Source organism: Mycotypha africana (assembly GCF_025528875.1).
Source record: "Mycotypha africana strain NRRL 2978 chromosome Unknown BDF20scaffold_5, whole genome shotgun sequence".
Classification (NCBI taxonomy): Eukaryota; Fungi; Mucoromycota; class Mucoromycetes; order Mucorales; family Mycotyphaceae; genus Mycotypha; species Mycotypha africana.
Genome location: NW_026515729.1, coordinates 812820 through 826262, shown reverse-complemented (window position 1 = coordinate 826262; position 13443 = coordinate 812820). Strand labels below are relative to the sequence as shown.

Sequence of the window (13443 nt, the reverse complement as noted above, 5' to 3'; positions counted from 1 at the left end):
CTACCATTTGTTCATCTCACTACGAGAATTGATTTGCTGTGTTGAAGAAGAATCGAAGATAAAAGAGGCTTAGCGAATGTAAATGCGATAGCAACAACATAATACTCAACTTTGCTGCTAACAGCTGCTTTGACTCGTAAAATGTCTTTCCTTGTCTAGTATATTAAGCTCAACCAATATTCAAAAATAAAAAGCATTTCGGCGGCAATGTCCTTGAGTATTACCCATTATGCTTGCTTTTTCATCGCTTTTTGGATAATACGATTCTGTGTTAGATCAGCACTTGCACTTCACTTTCATTTCCAGTTTGGGCGTATAGGATTCTTCTCAATCAGGGATATTCAATATCATCATCACAAATCTTCGGAAACCGCTTTATGGTCTTTGCAAATTGGGACATTGAAGCTTAGATTATCGAAGCGACCTACCATTTCTTCGCCTACCATATACATAATTATTTACATCGAGAATGTTCAATTCAAAGTGCATAGTTTGAAAGCAATTGTGAGCCAACATAAAAAGACAGCAGGCACCTTTGCAAACAGACGGCTGTCAAGAGTTAGCTCCACCTTGCAGACGCCTTGGTGGTATTCTTTATCCATTGTTAAACATTTGATCAAATACTCATCAGCACTTCCGGCTCAAATAATAATGACAGGTTTAGCGAACTATGTTGATCTGCAAATCGAGAACTTCCAGTTAAACTTGGAGGATCATTCTGTGCAGATTAAGTTGAAGAAAGCCAATTTCAGTTCAGTTTTATATGCAGACATCACTAATAACTCTGAAACTTTTGCCTCAACTACTACTGATTCTCAGTCTATACCCCTTTCACCGTCCTCAACTAACCATTTGGATCGGCTATACCATGACAATGTTTCTGAAACGGACTTTTCTTCACGGTATACGTATCAGCGTCATTCGCTAAAACGAGCACAACATCTTTTCAAAGAGAAGCTTTTTGAGGTTACTGTAAATATAGACACATTATCTGTTATGAGTGAAAGCCATATATCAGGAAAAAATAGAAATGAACAGATAGATATGTTGACATTGCCATCAGGTGGGCATATTGCTGTCTCCTGTCATTTATCCGCGGGATGTGTCACACTCAAAGATGTAGATGTCAATTCGAGAATCTATGCGCTAAGATTGAAATCAAACCCGCTTCTACAGCTGGCACAGGATATCAAACAAACCTTAAACTTGACGAAGAGTAATCATTTGGACAGTCAGCAATCAAAAAGAAATAATATTGCAAAAATATTTCGTTCAATAACCGTATCGATAGATAACACGATGGTAGAAACTCAGCATCAACAACTGTGCACAAGCCTGCTAACACTGCAGGATATCTACTTATCAGCAATCATCAAAGAACAGAACATTTCGAAAGAACCATACTATAAGCTGCAGTGCTTGATGGGTACAATAACATGGACAATGACTGATGGCTCGCTACCGGATACAGATTGTAAAGCGAAATGGATCAGCGTCACAGAAAGTAGGCTGATTGCCAACGTACCATATTCAACAAAGCACAATAATTCTCGATTAGATATCATTCCAAATGTAGACGCGTCGTATAAGGATGAGGAACTACGACCAAACAGAATACATTTTGATATGAATGTTAGCGTATCAGAGCCGATTATTCATATAGATCTTTCAAAGATAGCAATGTTGCGGAAGGTGAAGCCTCTGACAAGCACAGTAAAATCAGTGAAAGAGCGTGACGACCTTAATGAGATGATAAAGTTCACCTTTGAAGACTTACCACGGGTAAATGTAGCGATACACATTGATGATCCCAGTGTGCGTATCAAAAGTCCTTCAACAGAAAATATTGTAGTAATATCGACTGCAAACATTTGTATCGGATTTGATGCCGCCTATAGCGTTCAAAGTCATTACACCGCAATAAAAACTGCACCTTATGGAAAATTACCCACCGATAAAAGCGTTGAAAATCTAATTAAGCCGGAAATGATGAGCAGAACATTGAAACGAGCTACTACACGACCTAACTGGATCAATTTGTTTCGACGTCATCGAAAAGCCGATAGTTTCAACCATGCAGTAGGATCAGATTCCTATGACTGGCATTACAAGATAGCCTTAACATTCGCTGTTCAGCAATTCAAAATCGACATTGCAACGAAAATAGGGGATTCTACAATATCACATCAGTCGAATATATCAAAAGGGAAATATCTTTTGTCAATGCACAATTTCAGAAGCAACTTATATACCTGTCTCGATGTTACTTTCACAGAAGATATTCTCCAGCAACATTCCTGCCTGACATGGTGTCCTGAAAATCAGCACATCTCTTTAGTCACGACAGTGGACGATCCTGTTCTAGACATGTTCCCAAACAGACAAAAAAATGGAGATAACCAACTAGATTTCTGGATTGATGATATTGGCAGACAATTTAGAAGGAATTCTGTACAGCCAGACATTACACTGCAATCGTCTCAAAAATCTACTGTGAAAACAAAGGCTAGGACTCTTGCTTACGCTTCTGTGTTGGATGCTCATGTGAAAGTTACTGGTTTGATAGTATTGGTTGGAGGCACTGATGTCGGATTGAAAGGTAGAAGAAAAGTACCAGTAGGATTTTTAGATAACGCTCCTGAAGCCGACATCAGCAGCATCCTCAGTTTCCAAATTGAGTCTATTCAGTTTGATTATTCTGGAGTCAATATACACAGTAGTTCTGTTGATAACCACGCCAACTTGGCAGCAACTACTAAATCGCAGGATCAGACTAAAATAACCGATGATTCTCACTCACCAAAAAACACAAAAGAGAACCAATCCAGTGCAGTACAATTATGCATGCAAAATATTGTGTTGAAAAGAGTGTTCGAATCAAATAATCATGATAGCTTGAAAACGACTCAACAAGAGCAATTGAATGAAAATGCCATTTGTTGGATTTCTGAAATAAGAACAGATATTGAAACAATGGAGAGCATAGAGTCGAATAATATGCTCATTTCACCATTTATTATAGTACGGAAAATTGGTGTCAACTATTCCATCACGAACCACTATGCATGTTTAGTCACCATAACATTGTTACAGAAGAAGCTAAAACAAACTTTAGCAAGAAACTTCTTGTCCGATAAACCTATAAACAACAATTCAAATCCTTCCAAACGTCTTGATGTCCGTCATGTGAATTTCAAAATCAAACAAACTGATTTGCATGTTCTTCTACCCAACAGCACGCAATTGTACCTACGCATGAATGGGATGAAGAGTAAATGGATAAAACAATTGGATACGAAAGGCGAAGTACCAACAATTAACATTAATAATATAACTGCTTATGGCATTGCACCGGACCAGTTTGACAAATGGGAACAGTTGATTGATATTACTAGAATACGATTTTCTATTGAAAAAGATATTGATTTTGCAACTGGGCAGTTAACCAAGACAAAGCAATTCAACGTATCAAATTTGTACGTCAGGATTCCCTTCAACTACCACGTTAATAAGGTTTTAGACAATACAGTTACTTTGATCAAAGCGATCAAAGCCTTACATGCACGAATTGCGAATGATAATCCGTTTTTACTTTTTGGTCCGCACGAGAAGATAAAGCCGTTAGTGTTCCCTCATCTGCGTTTTGTTTGTCAGCTGATAACTGTGCAATTTGACGACGATCCTTTTGAAGCCAAATTACGAGTAATATACAGAACTGGTCTTACGGAGCAGTCTAACAGAGCAGCTATCGATCAAGCTTTTCATATAAAGGCACAAGCTCTGATGAAACAATCGTTTACCAATGACACACATAAAGGTTTGACGTTTGAGCGCTGATTTTTATGGACGTCGTGATCAACGTTATTGATGATTCATATTTTCTTTGCTATAGTAGACGATGAAGATGCAAATATTCAAGTTCATGAAGCTTGGCAAGGGTTACAAGAACACAAGTCAAAAGTGTGGAAAAAGCGTGTCGATACTGCTTTAGCAGAAGAGAGCACCGTCTACGAAAAAACCAATAGCTTTAATCAAAAGTTTTATTCACAAGAAGATGATCTTGAAACCAATGAAAAGCCTTTTTATCTCTCAAAACTATTTGAAATTGCTATTGTCAAGCTCCCGTTGTATCCGCCTTTGGCAAACTTCACGATCAAGCATAGTTGGCTTGATTTTCAGCCCCCAGCTTTTGATCTGAATGAAACGCGCCAATTTATATATAATGTAGGGAAGGGGCAGCCGGTTGATAAGCCTCTATCAACTCTAATTCCTTTCCATCTGAACTGGAAAGCTGGCGAAACCTGGGTACAGATTCGTGATTACCCTGTTCCATTTATACTAGTTCCACCTATGCCAGATAACAACCAACAAAAGAAGCCTTTCAATAACTGCATAGATGATGTTAATCCTGAACCAACCTGGACACTATCCGGTGATTATGTATTTGCTGATGATTTGGGTGACATGGATGCAACTAGACGTATTTCATTGCCAGTAGTTCACGAAAATAATATACAATACTCTATTGATTTTACTCGAACAAGTACACCATTGAAGACATTTTCTATCGTGGATATTCAAGTTCATAACCCGACTTTATCGCACATTTGTTGGTCTGTGTCTTATCAGCCGGCAATTCAAGATTTTACTCGTATTTTGGACACAATCACGAAACCGCCTGTGGATCCCTCAGAGAAAATTGGTTTCTGGGATAAGATTAGGCTTATTCTTCATACAAAGGTAAAGATATCATTTGTAAATGGTGGTGATCTTGCTATTGTAATGAAAGGTACTCGCGACCCCTATGATATGACTGAGAAAGGGTTTGGTCTCGCCAAGGTTTGGAGAAACGACGTTGTCTGGCTGATGGGATACACAAACCCTCAAAACGAATTCATGCAAATCATCAGTCGCGATTATGCATTTGGTGTCCCTGATCTTCTGCACGGCGGTTACACAGCGTCATATGTAAGTGGCGCTGTTTTTAAAAAGGATAGCAATGCAAATCAGCAGCAGACAATGCGATCATCTTCTTCCACGTCTAGCTTCAATTCATCTGTAATAGACACCGAAAGTGCTTCAAGATTCGTCAAGATAGCCTTAAAATTATCTGGTGGTATTCGTATGGGGTTTGGTTGTCAGTTGGAACGTAAATGTGATCCTCTTTGTGAGATATGCAGAAGTTCCAATGGGTGTGATGAGATTGATTCTGAAGTACGCGAAGAGCATAAACGAGAACTATTACAGTTTTTACCACATTACAAAGTAAAATTCAAGGCTCCCCAAAATGTTCATGAAGCAGTAAGTGTAATTTTATTCGACATGTGTAAAGTTTTCCTCTGACTAAAAGTATATCAGGATTATGATGCATATCGCGGATTTAGATCTGACTATATTCACTTCTCTATCAGTATCATCAAAACATCCGCGTATGAAACTGAAGCAGGGAAGAGTACCGTTATAGGCAACTCTATGCACTTGACACCTGGCTTCATTGAATACTATGTTTCCTGGTTTAGATTGTTCGGTGGTGCAATGAGTTATCCTTTGCGCTCCGGTTCACTCTTCCCTAGAGAAGACAAACGACGTGCTAAGAAATTTGGACGACATATGAGTACAATGAAGTATAAAGTGGTTGTTGACCCTTTGACTATAGGGTATTTTATAAAGGATGACATACTCAATACAGAGGAAGCTGGAATTGAAGAATTAGGTGATTCAGTCGGTTTGAAAGGTTTCGTAAGGCACTTCAGTATTGACATCCACCAAAGAAGAGAAATTGTAAATGTTGCGGATTATAAGTTAGACCAAAAACGCCTCAAAGCAAATTGGCCGATGACGGAAGCCGAAGTGCAACTTAAAGATGTTGATTTACGTGTCGTAAAGGCTTGCTATACTTCGTCAGAAGATGAGTCGCTCCCATTTATAGCAGCGGAGAATGTCAGTGTACCTGTCAACGGAGATTTTTACGCCTCAACTGATGATGCTTATCATCTTAATATGATGGAAGGCTTAAATTACAAATGCGCAAATGATTCAGACGCGACCGATTGGATTGACTTTGATGATTTTGTGGAGCTTGGCTATAATAATCCTTTGACTGCGCCAGTAATTCAGAACCTTCCCTTTGCGTTCACACCTTGTATTTATTATTTACGCCAAACAAATAGAGAAGACATACAAAAATACAAGTACCTACATGATACTCACGATTGTATTATTGGGACAGCCATAGGTAAACATCTTAAAAAAAGTGGGAAATTTTTACTTTGCTAAAAATGTTAAACTACATTAGGCACGCAGGAGCTGCAGATGTGCCTTTTACGCGACCGATGTAATAATATCGACGTCCAAATTCGCAAACATCAAGCACGTCTGCATACTATAGAATCAAAACGGTTGCAGCATGGCACAGATGAAAAATCCCTCGAAGAATTGGTAAGATACACGGTAATAATATATAGCCGTCTGGAAATTTGCTAACTTCACTTTTGTAAATCAAAGTCTGATTCTATTGTCGAAAAAACTAGAATCCTGTATGAAAAGCGAGAATTAATTCAAAAATATCTGAAGGAGTTATCAACTCAAAATATATTAGATGTTGCCCATACGGAGAAGCCATACCAAGAGTCTACCATTTTCGGTAAAGATCCTCTGGCCAAGTGGGAAGAAGTAATGGGCTATTTCAAAGTTCGTTATATTGCACACAATCCTCAAATCATTTGGAACAATTCTCTGAGAAATATACTATACCATGCATTGGACCTGCGAGACCATCGTCGAGTTTTGTCGTACTACATGACTTCGCGTACCATAAAATTTTTAAGGGACCTTATCGATACTACTGAGACGAGATACACACATAATTCAAGTCAAATTCTTTTAGGTGAAGACGACGAGGGAATGGATCCACGCACAGCGCAGAATCTGATTGACAGACTACTAGATGAACGAGAATCACACTTTTATGTGGAAAACGAAACTGAAGAAAGTAATCCAGTTACCGATAATGGCATACATGAAGTTGATATGTCTAAAAGCGAGAACGTCAACAACCCAGTGATGCAGTTAAGGACTGTTCCTGACGATTATGTAATGAAAAGTAGCTATCTCATAGATTTACTTAACCCGCAGATCAGTCTTCAAAGCGACTGTGATCCTGACAACATTGTGCTTGTTGCAAATGAAAGGACGCAAGTCAAGGGTCTCAATATTATCGATGAGAATGATCCAGACGTTGATATGGAACTTGTGAAGCATAGAACTGTGGTCAGTCTAAATAATGTTCAATTCTTCGTTGCAAAAAAGGAGCAATTTGACAGTGTTGATTTGTTGTTGGACAATCATTACGGTGCCAAAGAAAGCGATCATTGGCTTGCTTGGATTCCACCCGAAATGCTTATCAACTATGTCAAAACTTCTGATAAGTTTCAACGTATAGGCGAACGCATTGCAGCAACACTACAGTATGATAAATATAATCCACTTAGAATAAAGGCAACAACGAACCATAAATTCAGTCAGATTCATCCTTTCGAAGAACGTTGTGATTCTGTGCAACTCAATTTCCCATCTTTACAATTAACGGCAGATTCCTCACAGTACAATGCAGTTTATCAGGTTGCTACTGATTTGTTACTGTATAAAGAACCTGCCAAAAAGGAGCGATTGGCGAAACTACGTGAGACAATGCTACAATGTGATAGCCTCAGCTTGTCAGAAACGACAGAAAAAATTGCTGCTCTTCAGAATAGAGCCCGACAGTTATCAAAATTGCGCGAGCAACATCGTCATAGCGTCTACACTTTCAATGAAACACAAGTGGCCGATTTTAGAAGACTTCGAAAGGATCTTTATGACGCGCTAGAGGAACTGCACATAAATATGGAGGCTATTAAATTATCGCAAAGTACCCAAAAAAAAGACTACCATGAACCAAAGGCGAACCTTAAATTCGTAGTCTGTGCGAAGAATATGGAATGGAAAATGCTTACAAAAGATGAAGAACCTTTTTGCGAGAGTTCACTAACAAATTTCACTTTCAATTTCATGAGCAAGGAAGATCACTCCTCCACAAATCTTTTGGAAGTTGACATAATCAAGGTTAGAAACGTGTCACCATTACCTTTGTTTGTGGATGTTCTTGGTGCATATTATGATCCACGTAAACCTTATGATTTTTCACGACATAAAATGCTACGTTGTTATTTTGTTTCAATGGCTCCTGTAGGCGGCATTCCTGTGATACAGCATTTGGAAATCAATCTTCATCCTTTACGCGTTCAAATGACTTACAACTTTGGCAAACAATTAGCATATTACTTCTTTCCGCCTGAAAAGCCTCAAAAACAAATAGCGAACCCAATTAATATATCTTCAATTTCGACAACAACAGCAGGAACTAATAACTCCAACCTTAATTCTGAATTTGATACAGCTACAAATTATACCCTGTCAACGAATCCAGCAAACATAATACCCCAACCAAGCTTGAGTGACAGATCAGATACCTACTCCTCCAAGATAAACATCAGTAATAATGCCTCTGCGCCCCCTTCATTGAATATTACTACGCCAGAATCACAAAGAATGCCTTCCAACTCGATTATAAACAATAATGGCATATCCGTATCAAAAGATAATGTCCAATCTATTCCCGCTGATAATTTATCAATTTCCAATTCCCTACCTGCTGGATCGAGCCCTAGAAAGCAGCGAAAGCATAATCTGTCGAAACTAGCAAGAGTGAAGACGCCTGATGAATTAACGGTTATGAAAAAACGTGCTTCAAGCAATCGAACTTTCATTTTAGTAAAGATACCAGGAACTAAACATTGTTTGAGTTACCAGGTAATTTTTTTATTACGCGCAAATTTGTCTCGGCTTTTTCTAACTTGACATTCATCATGGTAGGGTCCAAAAGAGAAGAATTTGGAAGACTTACGAGATTTTACTTTTGAACAACCAACACTTGAATTCCGCAACGAAACATGGTCATGGTTTGAGTTAGCAACAAACATAAAAAAAGGTACAGCAAACTCATTTAAAACTGTTGTTGGTTGAACCTCGTCATCTGATTTTATTTTGACTAGATTTTATGAAAGCAGCATTGCTACATAATAGTAAAGCGCTTCTCAAGGAAAAGTTACTTCGCCGTCATCCTCGTGAGCATAGTCGTCCGAATGAATCAAGTGAATCAGTTCATAGTATACCTATCTTTGCCATAGATCACTCTGCAGAACCTGCGAGAGATAGAGATTTTTTTGATGACGTACATTCCAACTCTGAAAGTTCCCGAGATGATAACGAAGACTCTGATTTTATGGATACAAATTCTTTGCACTCTGCAATATCTCAAGATATATGGGATAACGAAGAAATTCAGCAGCCAAAAAAACCACTCTTGTGGATGTCGTAAGTATAGCTTGTAATTATAGTTGTCTTCATGAACCCTAATATAGTCGCTACTGTTTGAAATAGATTAAAGCATAAAAAGGCTGGCCACAAGTCCAGTAAGTCGTTGGGAGCGTCATCACAAGAAACGACTCTGACAGGTAGAACAAGTAAAGCCGATGTGAGTAGTTTTGAAAGCAAAGGAAATGAACATCCGCTTGTGCAGCCCAAATCTGTTTCCGCTGCAACGTGTCATTTAAGTGATAAAGATCAATTGGCAATCAAAGGAAAGTATCTACTCGGGAAAAACTACAATGGGCCAACACCTTGATTGAATTCCTCATTTTAAAAGGCAGAAGAGGATTTTAGACATTTTGTAAATTATTCATACTTGTTTGTAATAACACCATTATCAAAATACTTTTCCTACGTTAATCTCGGATCAACAATGCATAGCACTTGTAAACTGTCATGAATTATTAAAGTTTTAGAAATGCGACATATACATACTATGTTAATGCTGACGGTCAACATTGGACTACAATTGAGCCTATCTAATAACCAACGATAACTCTATCTCTATCAGCCAGATCTTTCCATATTGATATATTGTGCAAGCCTGCTTGTTGCATTGTTTGCATCAGAACTTTGACCTGATGCGCTCCCCCAATCTCCATGAAAACATACGGGGTATTCTCTGCGTATGGTTTACTATGTCTCGATAAATCAATAATTCGTTTGTGAATTGAAGTGCCTTGTTCATCAGCAACTAGCGCTCTTTTATCCTCCCAGTCTCTGACACAAGGTTCCAAGGTAGCATATTCATCATGAGTGACGTAAGGCGGATTTGATACAAACAACTGGTAAGGTTCTACGTCATGGCTGTCAAGCTGAAATATATCTTTTTGTTCGAATGTAACTGGATTGTTCAGTGACTCCTTATGCAGTGCAAAATTTTCCTTGGCTAGCGCTATAGCCGCTGCAGATATATCAATGCCTGTTATTTCAACTGTGTTCTTGGGTAATTTTTTTGCCAATGCAAGAGAGATACAGCCTGTACCAGTGCAAAGATCCAATATTCGAACTGGTTTGTTTGTCATGTGTGCTTGGAGAATCTTCGGTTTTATTATGTCAATCAATTTGTACGTCCATTCTTCTGTTTCCCATCTAAAGTATCGGATAGTCTGAATAAAATAGGTTCAAAATTGTTGACATGCTCCACTCCTTTACCTTGGTATTAAAGTAGGTGACCTGCTAATAATATCCAATTCGCAAAATGGTTGTGAACCTATGAACGAGGCGATCTGTAAGAATTATTGAGACAACGAAGCAAACATTGCTTTTGTTATATGATGCATCCTACCTAGTATATATTGTAATGGTTTCTGTTTCAACACACGCTGTTCAACAAATTCGTCAAGCTGCTTTTGTTCTTTCCGAGAAAGCGTGCCTACTGACTTCAGTTTATCACCACTATGCTTCAGGGTTACCGCCTCTTTCATCCATTGAAGCTCTCGTTTCGCAAGAGCAGTATCGCCATAGCAGACTGGTAGCAAGGCTTGTATCCACTTATTTGTCTGAACTTTCGGAACTTTGCTTCTCATTGAACCATACCGAAATGACGAAATCTTTAGTGAAGTAAAACGAGTTAAAATCATGTTAAAAGCCAGGTACTCATTTTATGCCGATTACGTTGAAAAGTCACTGAGGGTCGAAAAATAAAAAATAAAAAAAAAAGCCATCGGAGAAGCTTATTGTGCATTAAAACGGGATAAATTCTTCACTATTCTTGAGAACGACTGTCTATCCTCAGTGACTTCAACCGTGAAGTCAAAGATCTCTGCGAACAGTTGTTCATCCCAATAAACTAACGCTGAAATTGTTAGAATTGTACAGGAGCATATTGATAGCAACGAAAAATTCAATAGAATTGTTAATTTCAGCTATTATTGGGCGCTAGTTGACCTTTTGAAAACGATAAAATTGGAAAATGTACTGCAGAAGAGGCTTGCCGCAGTGTTGAATTCAATACGAAGATCATTGGCTTCTATATCGGAAGCTTAAATAAGTATCGTAAGTTAGCTCAGGGTTAATATGGGGCTTTAGTCGAGGATCGACACTTGGCTTTTAACTCAGAAAGTTTGCTTTACCGTTCAAGCAGACGCACAGAAGAGTATTGATCCTTCTACGGTGCTGTGGCGGAACATCATGAACGGACAGACTGTTCCTGAACATACGGTCGGTCATAGGCAAAAAAGGCTGTGAAACCCAAATCAAAAGTGGAAGGTTGTCAGGTACTACACTGTAGTAAAATAAAATTTGCGACCGGTGTATGCCTGAGATTTATAGAGATTGCATAAATTATTACTGTAGACATTGATGTGGATACGAGGCGTAATTTTATTCCATGAATGCAGTCTAAGATGAAGGTCCTGTTTCGGATTAAATTGCTATAGCTCGCGATAAAATCAGCAGACGCTCGACTTATTGTATCTCGATAATACTCCCTCTTCCATTACGAATCATATCACACAATCCATCACTGTTCTCTGATATGCCTTCTACAACATTAAATAGTACAGTCTTTGCATTATACTTAAATTGGATATACAATATGAAAGCCACATTAACGTGATATATTGAGTATACAGATATGCTTTTCTGCTTTTACAGTCGTTCCACTCTCAAATTCGAGGATTTTTTGAGCGGGGACTAACAGAAAAAAAATCAGAGGTTTAATTCATTGTTGATCACTGTTGGTCAAAATTCACAATGACATGTTAAAATCAGTCTTTTTAGCGGAAAATGGCCGCGGAAACATCTACGATGAGAGCGGTATGAAGCCATGGATATTATAGATGAACCAGCTGACCCATTTGCCATTAAGCAACTAGTCAGTCTTGATTCGTACCTGAAAAATTGTCCTACGCCTAAAGAAGTTCAGTATCAGCAGAATAACAATGAGAGGGAAACATCCGTGCGTAAGAGCTCTGAACCCTAAATATCGTGATTATAGTCTCTCCACCAGAGAGCTTTTCTTTAAAAACAAGATCGAAAAGCTGATGTCAGTCAGGGCTGCTGCACTTCAAGCAGGTGTTAAAGAAAGCACTGCGCGCACCTGGTGGAAAAATACCAAGAAAACCCTGAATCATTTGTTCTCGGCAAGAGCACCAACCGCCAGAACAGACCAAAAGCAAGCTTTAGGAAACGCATAAGGGATGCTTGAAGCAATTTTACGACGAGAATCCTAATGCTTATATCCAGGACGCTGTTGAAATGCTCACGAGCAAGTTTGAAGGCCTTGATATTAAAAAGTCTAGAGTGCATGAATACATGAAGAACGAATGTAACTTGGCCTTTAAGCAAACGACTCTCTGGTCTGAGGCAAGAATGAGTTCGAGCACAATTAAAAAACGCTACAATTGGGTTGTTTGAATGGAGTCAAACGGACATGGAATATTCTCAAAATTGCGTGTTTATTGATGAAGCCGGCTTTGACATTAACATGAGTCTAGCAGAGCATGGGCACCAAGGGCCCAGATGGCAGTAACCACTACATTTACGACAAAGCCCCCACCCATGCCATTCTTGGTGCTATTTCAGTAGTTGGTGTAATAAATTGGAGTATACGTGTTCCAAGACAGCCACCAAAAGTGAGAAAAATTCAAGGTGGTAAGGAAAGGAAGAATTCTAAAGCAGTCGCTCTTGTTAATGAGCCTAAAGAAGGAAACACCACCGAGCACCTGTTGTATTTGCTTAATTAAAGATTTATAACTGTTGTAAGTCGATGACTATGAACTTAAGTGTCTTTATTGTTCTTCAGATGAAGTAGAAGGATTATTTACTCTGTGAGGTTTAATGGGAATTATGTTATTTGAGGACGCATATGCTAGTCACTAATTTCAGGTTTAGATGCTTATTGTGTGATTATTATACTTAGGCCTGTATCTTGTTCTATGTTGTACATAACCTATATTAGATGCAATATAGTTAGACCGTGGTAGAATGTATTCTCTACCTGGTTGTACGTATTCGAGTATTGTAGTTATT

The 13443-nt window shown here is 38.5% G+C and overlaps 6 protein-coding genes across 6 annotated transcripts; 4 read left to right on the top strand and 2 right to left on the bottom strand.

Annotated features, from left to right (window-relative positions):
* Window positions 1-3: 3 nt before the first annotated feature.
* BDF20DRAFT_868784 (golgi-body localization protein domain-containing protein) lies at window positions 4-10003 on the top strand. The gene is made up of 8 exons (XM_053080959.1): window positions 4-3817; window positions 3896-5301; window positions 5359-6235; window positions 6296-6438; window positions 6505-8850; window positions 8914-9028; window positions 9093-9414; window positions 9481-10003. The coding sequence occupies exons 1-8, from the start codon at window positions 208-210 to the stop codon at window positions 9722-9724; spliced, it is 9063 nt and encodes a 3020-aa protein (XP_052936254.1). The 5' UTR covers window positions 4-207; the 3' UTR covers window positions 9725-10003.
* BDF20DRAFT_974213 (S-adenosyl-L-methionine-dependent methyltransferase) lies at window positions 9481-10560 on the bottom strand. The gene is made up of 3 exons (XM_053085054.1): window positions 9904-10560; window positions 9785-9829; window positions 9481-9719 (listed from the first exon to the last, which is right to left on the bottom strand). Exon 1 carries the CDS (start codon window positions 10491-10493, stop codon window positions 9948-9950), a length of 546 nt encoding a protein of 181 aa, XP_052936253.1. The 5' UTR covers window positions 10494-10560; the 3' UTR covers window positions 9481-9719; window positions 9785-9829; window positions 9904-9947.
* On the bottom strand, window positions 10540-11104 carry BDF20DRAFT_868770 (uncharacterized protein). Its single transcript, XM_053080958.1, has 2 exons — window positions 10757-11104; window positions 10540-10681 (listed from the first exon to the last, which is right to left on the bottom strand). Exons 1-2 carry the CDS (start codon window positions 11049-11051, stop codon window positions 10620-10622), a joined length of 357 nt encoding a protein of 118 aa, XP_052936252.1. The 5' UTR covers window positions 11052-11104; the 3' UTR covers window positions 10540-10619.
* Window positions 11105-12075: 971 nt separating this feature from the next.
* BDF20DRAFT_868768 (uncharacterized protein) lies at window positions 12076-12428 on the top strand. The gene has a single exon (XM_053080957.1). It carries the CDS (start codon window positions 12239-12241, stop codon window positions 12392-12394), a length of 156 nt encoding a protein of 51 aa, XP_052936251.1. The 5' UTR covers window positions 12076-12238; the 3' UTR covers window positions 12395-12428.
* A 183-nt stretch (window positions 12429-12611) lies between these two features.
* BDF20DRAFT_868767 (uncharacterized protein) lies at window positions 12612-12865 on the top strand. Its single transcript, XM_053080956.1, has one exon. It carries the CDS (start codon window positions 12670-12672, stop codon window positions 12826-12828), a length of 159 nt encoding a protein of 52 aa, XP_052936250.1. The 5' UTR covers window positions 12612-12669; the 3' UTR covers window positions 12829-12865.
* On the top strand, window positions 12832-13191 carry BDF20DRAFT_868765 (uncharacterized protein; the record flags this gene model as incomplete). The annotated part of the gene is made up of 1 exon (XM_053080955.1): window positions 12832-13191. A coding segment is annotated over exon 1 (239 nt), but the record flags the coding sequence as incomplete, so codon positions are not given.
* Window positions 13192-13443: the final 252 nt, after the last annotated feature.

What these genes read in the sequence shown, in the direction of transcription:
- BDF20DRAFT_868770 (XM_053080958.1), bottom strand. Translation starts at nt 11,051, where the DNA reads ATGATTTTAACTCGTTTTACTTCACTAAAGATTTCGTCATTTCGGTAT. An exon ending in ACCATTACAATATATACTAG is followed by an intron (nt 10,682 to 10,756) that starts GTAGGATGCATC and finishes CCTCGTTCATAG; the next exon opens with GTTCACAACCATTTTGCGAA.
- BDF20DRAFT_868784 (XM_053080959.1), top strand. Translation starts at nt 208, where the DNA reads ATGTCCTTGAGTATTACCCATTATGCTTGCTTTTTCATCGCTTTTTGG. An exon ending in TACCAATGACACACATAAAG is followed by an intron (nt 3,818 to 3,895) that starts GTTTGACGTTTG and finishes TTGCTATAGTAG; the next exon opens with ACGATGAAGATGCAAATATT. An exon ending in TATTATTGGGACAGCCATAG is followed by an intron (nt 6,236 to 6,295) that starts GTAAACATCTTA and finishes AAACTACATTAG; the next exon opens with GCACGCAGGAGCTGCAGATG.
- BDF20DRAFT_868767 (XM_053080956.1), top strand. Translation starts at nt 12,670, where the DNA reads ATGCTCACGAGCAAGTTTGAAGGCCTTGATATTAAAAAGTCTAGAGTG.
- BDF20DRAFT_868768 (XM_053080957.1), top strand. Translation starts at nt 12,239, where the DNA reads ATGGATATTATAGATGAACCAGCTGACCCATTTGCCATTAAGCAACTA.
- BDF20DRAFT_974213 (XM_053085054.1), bottom strand. Translation starts at nt 10,493, where the DNA reads ATGACAAACAAACCAGTTCGAATATTGGATCTTTGCACTGGTACAGGC.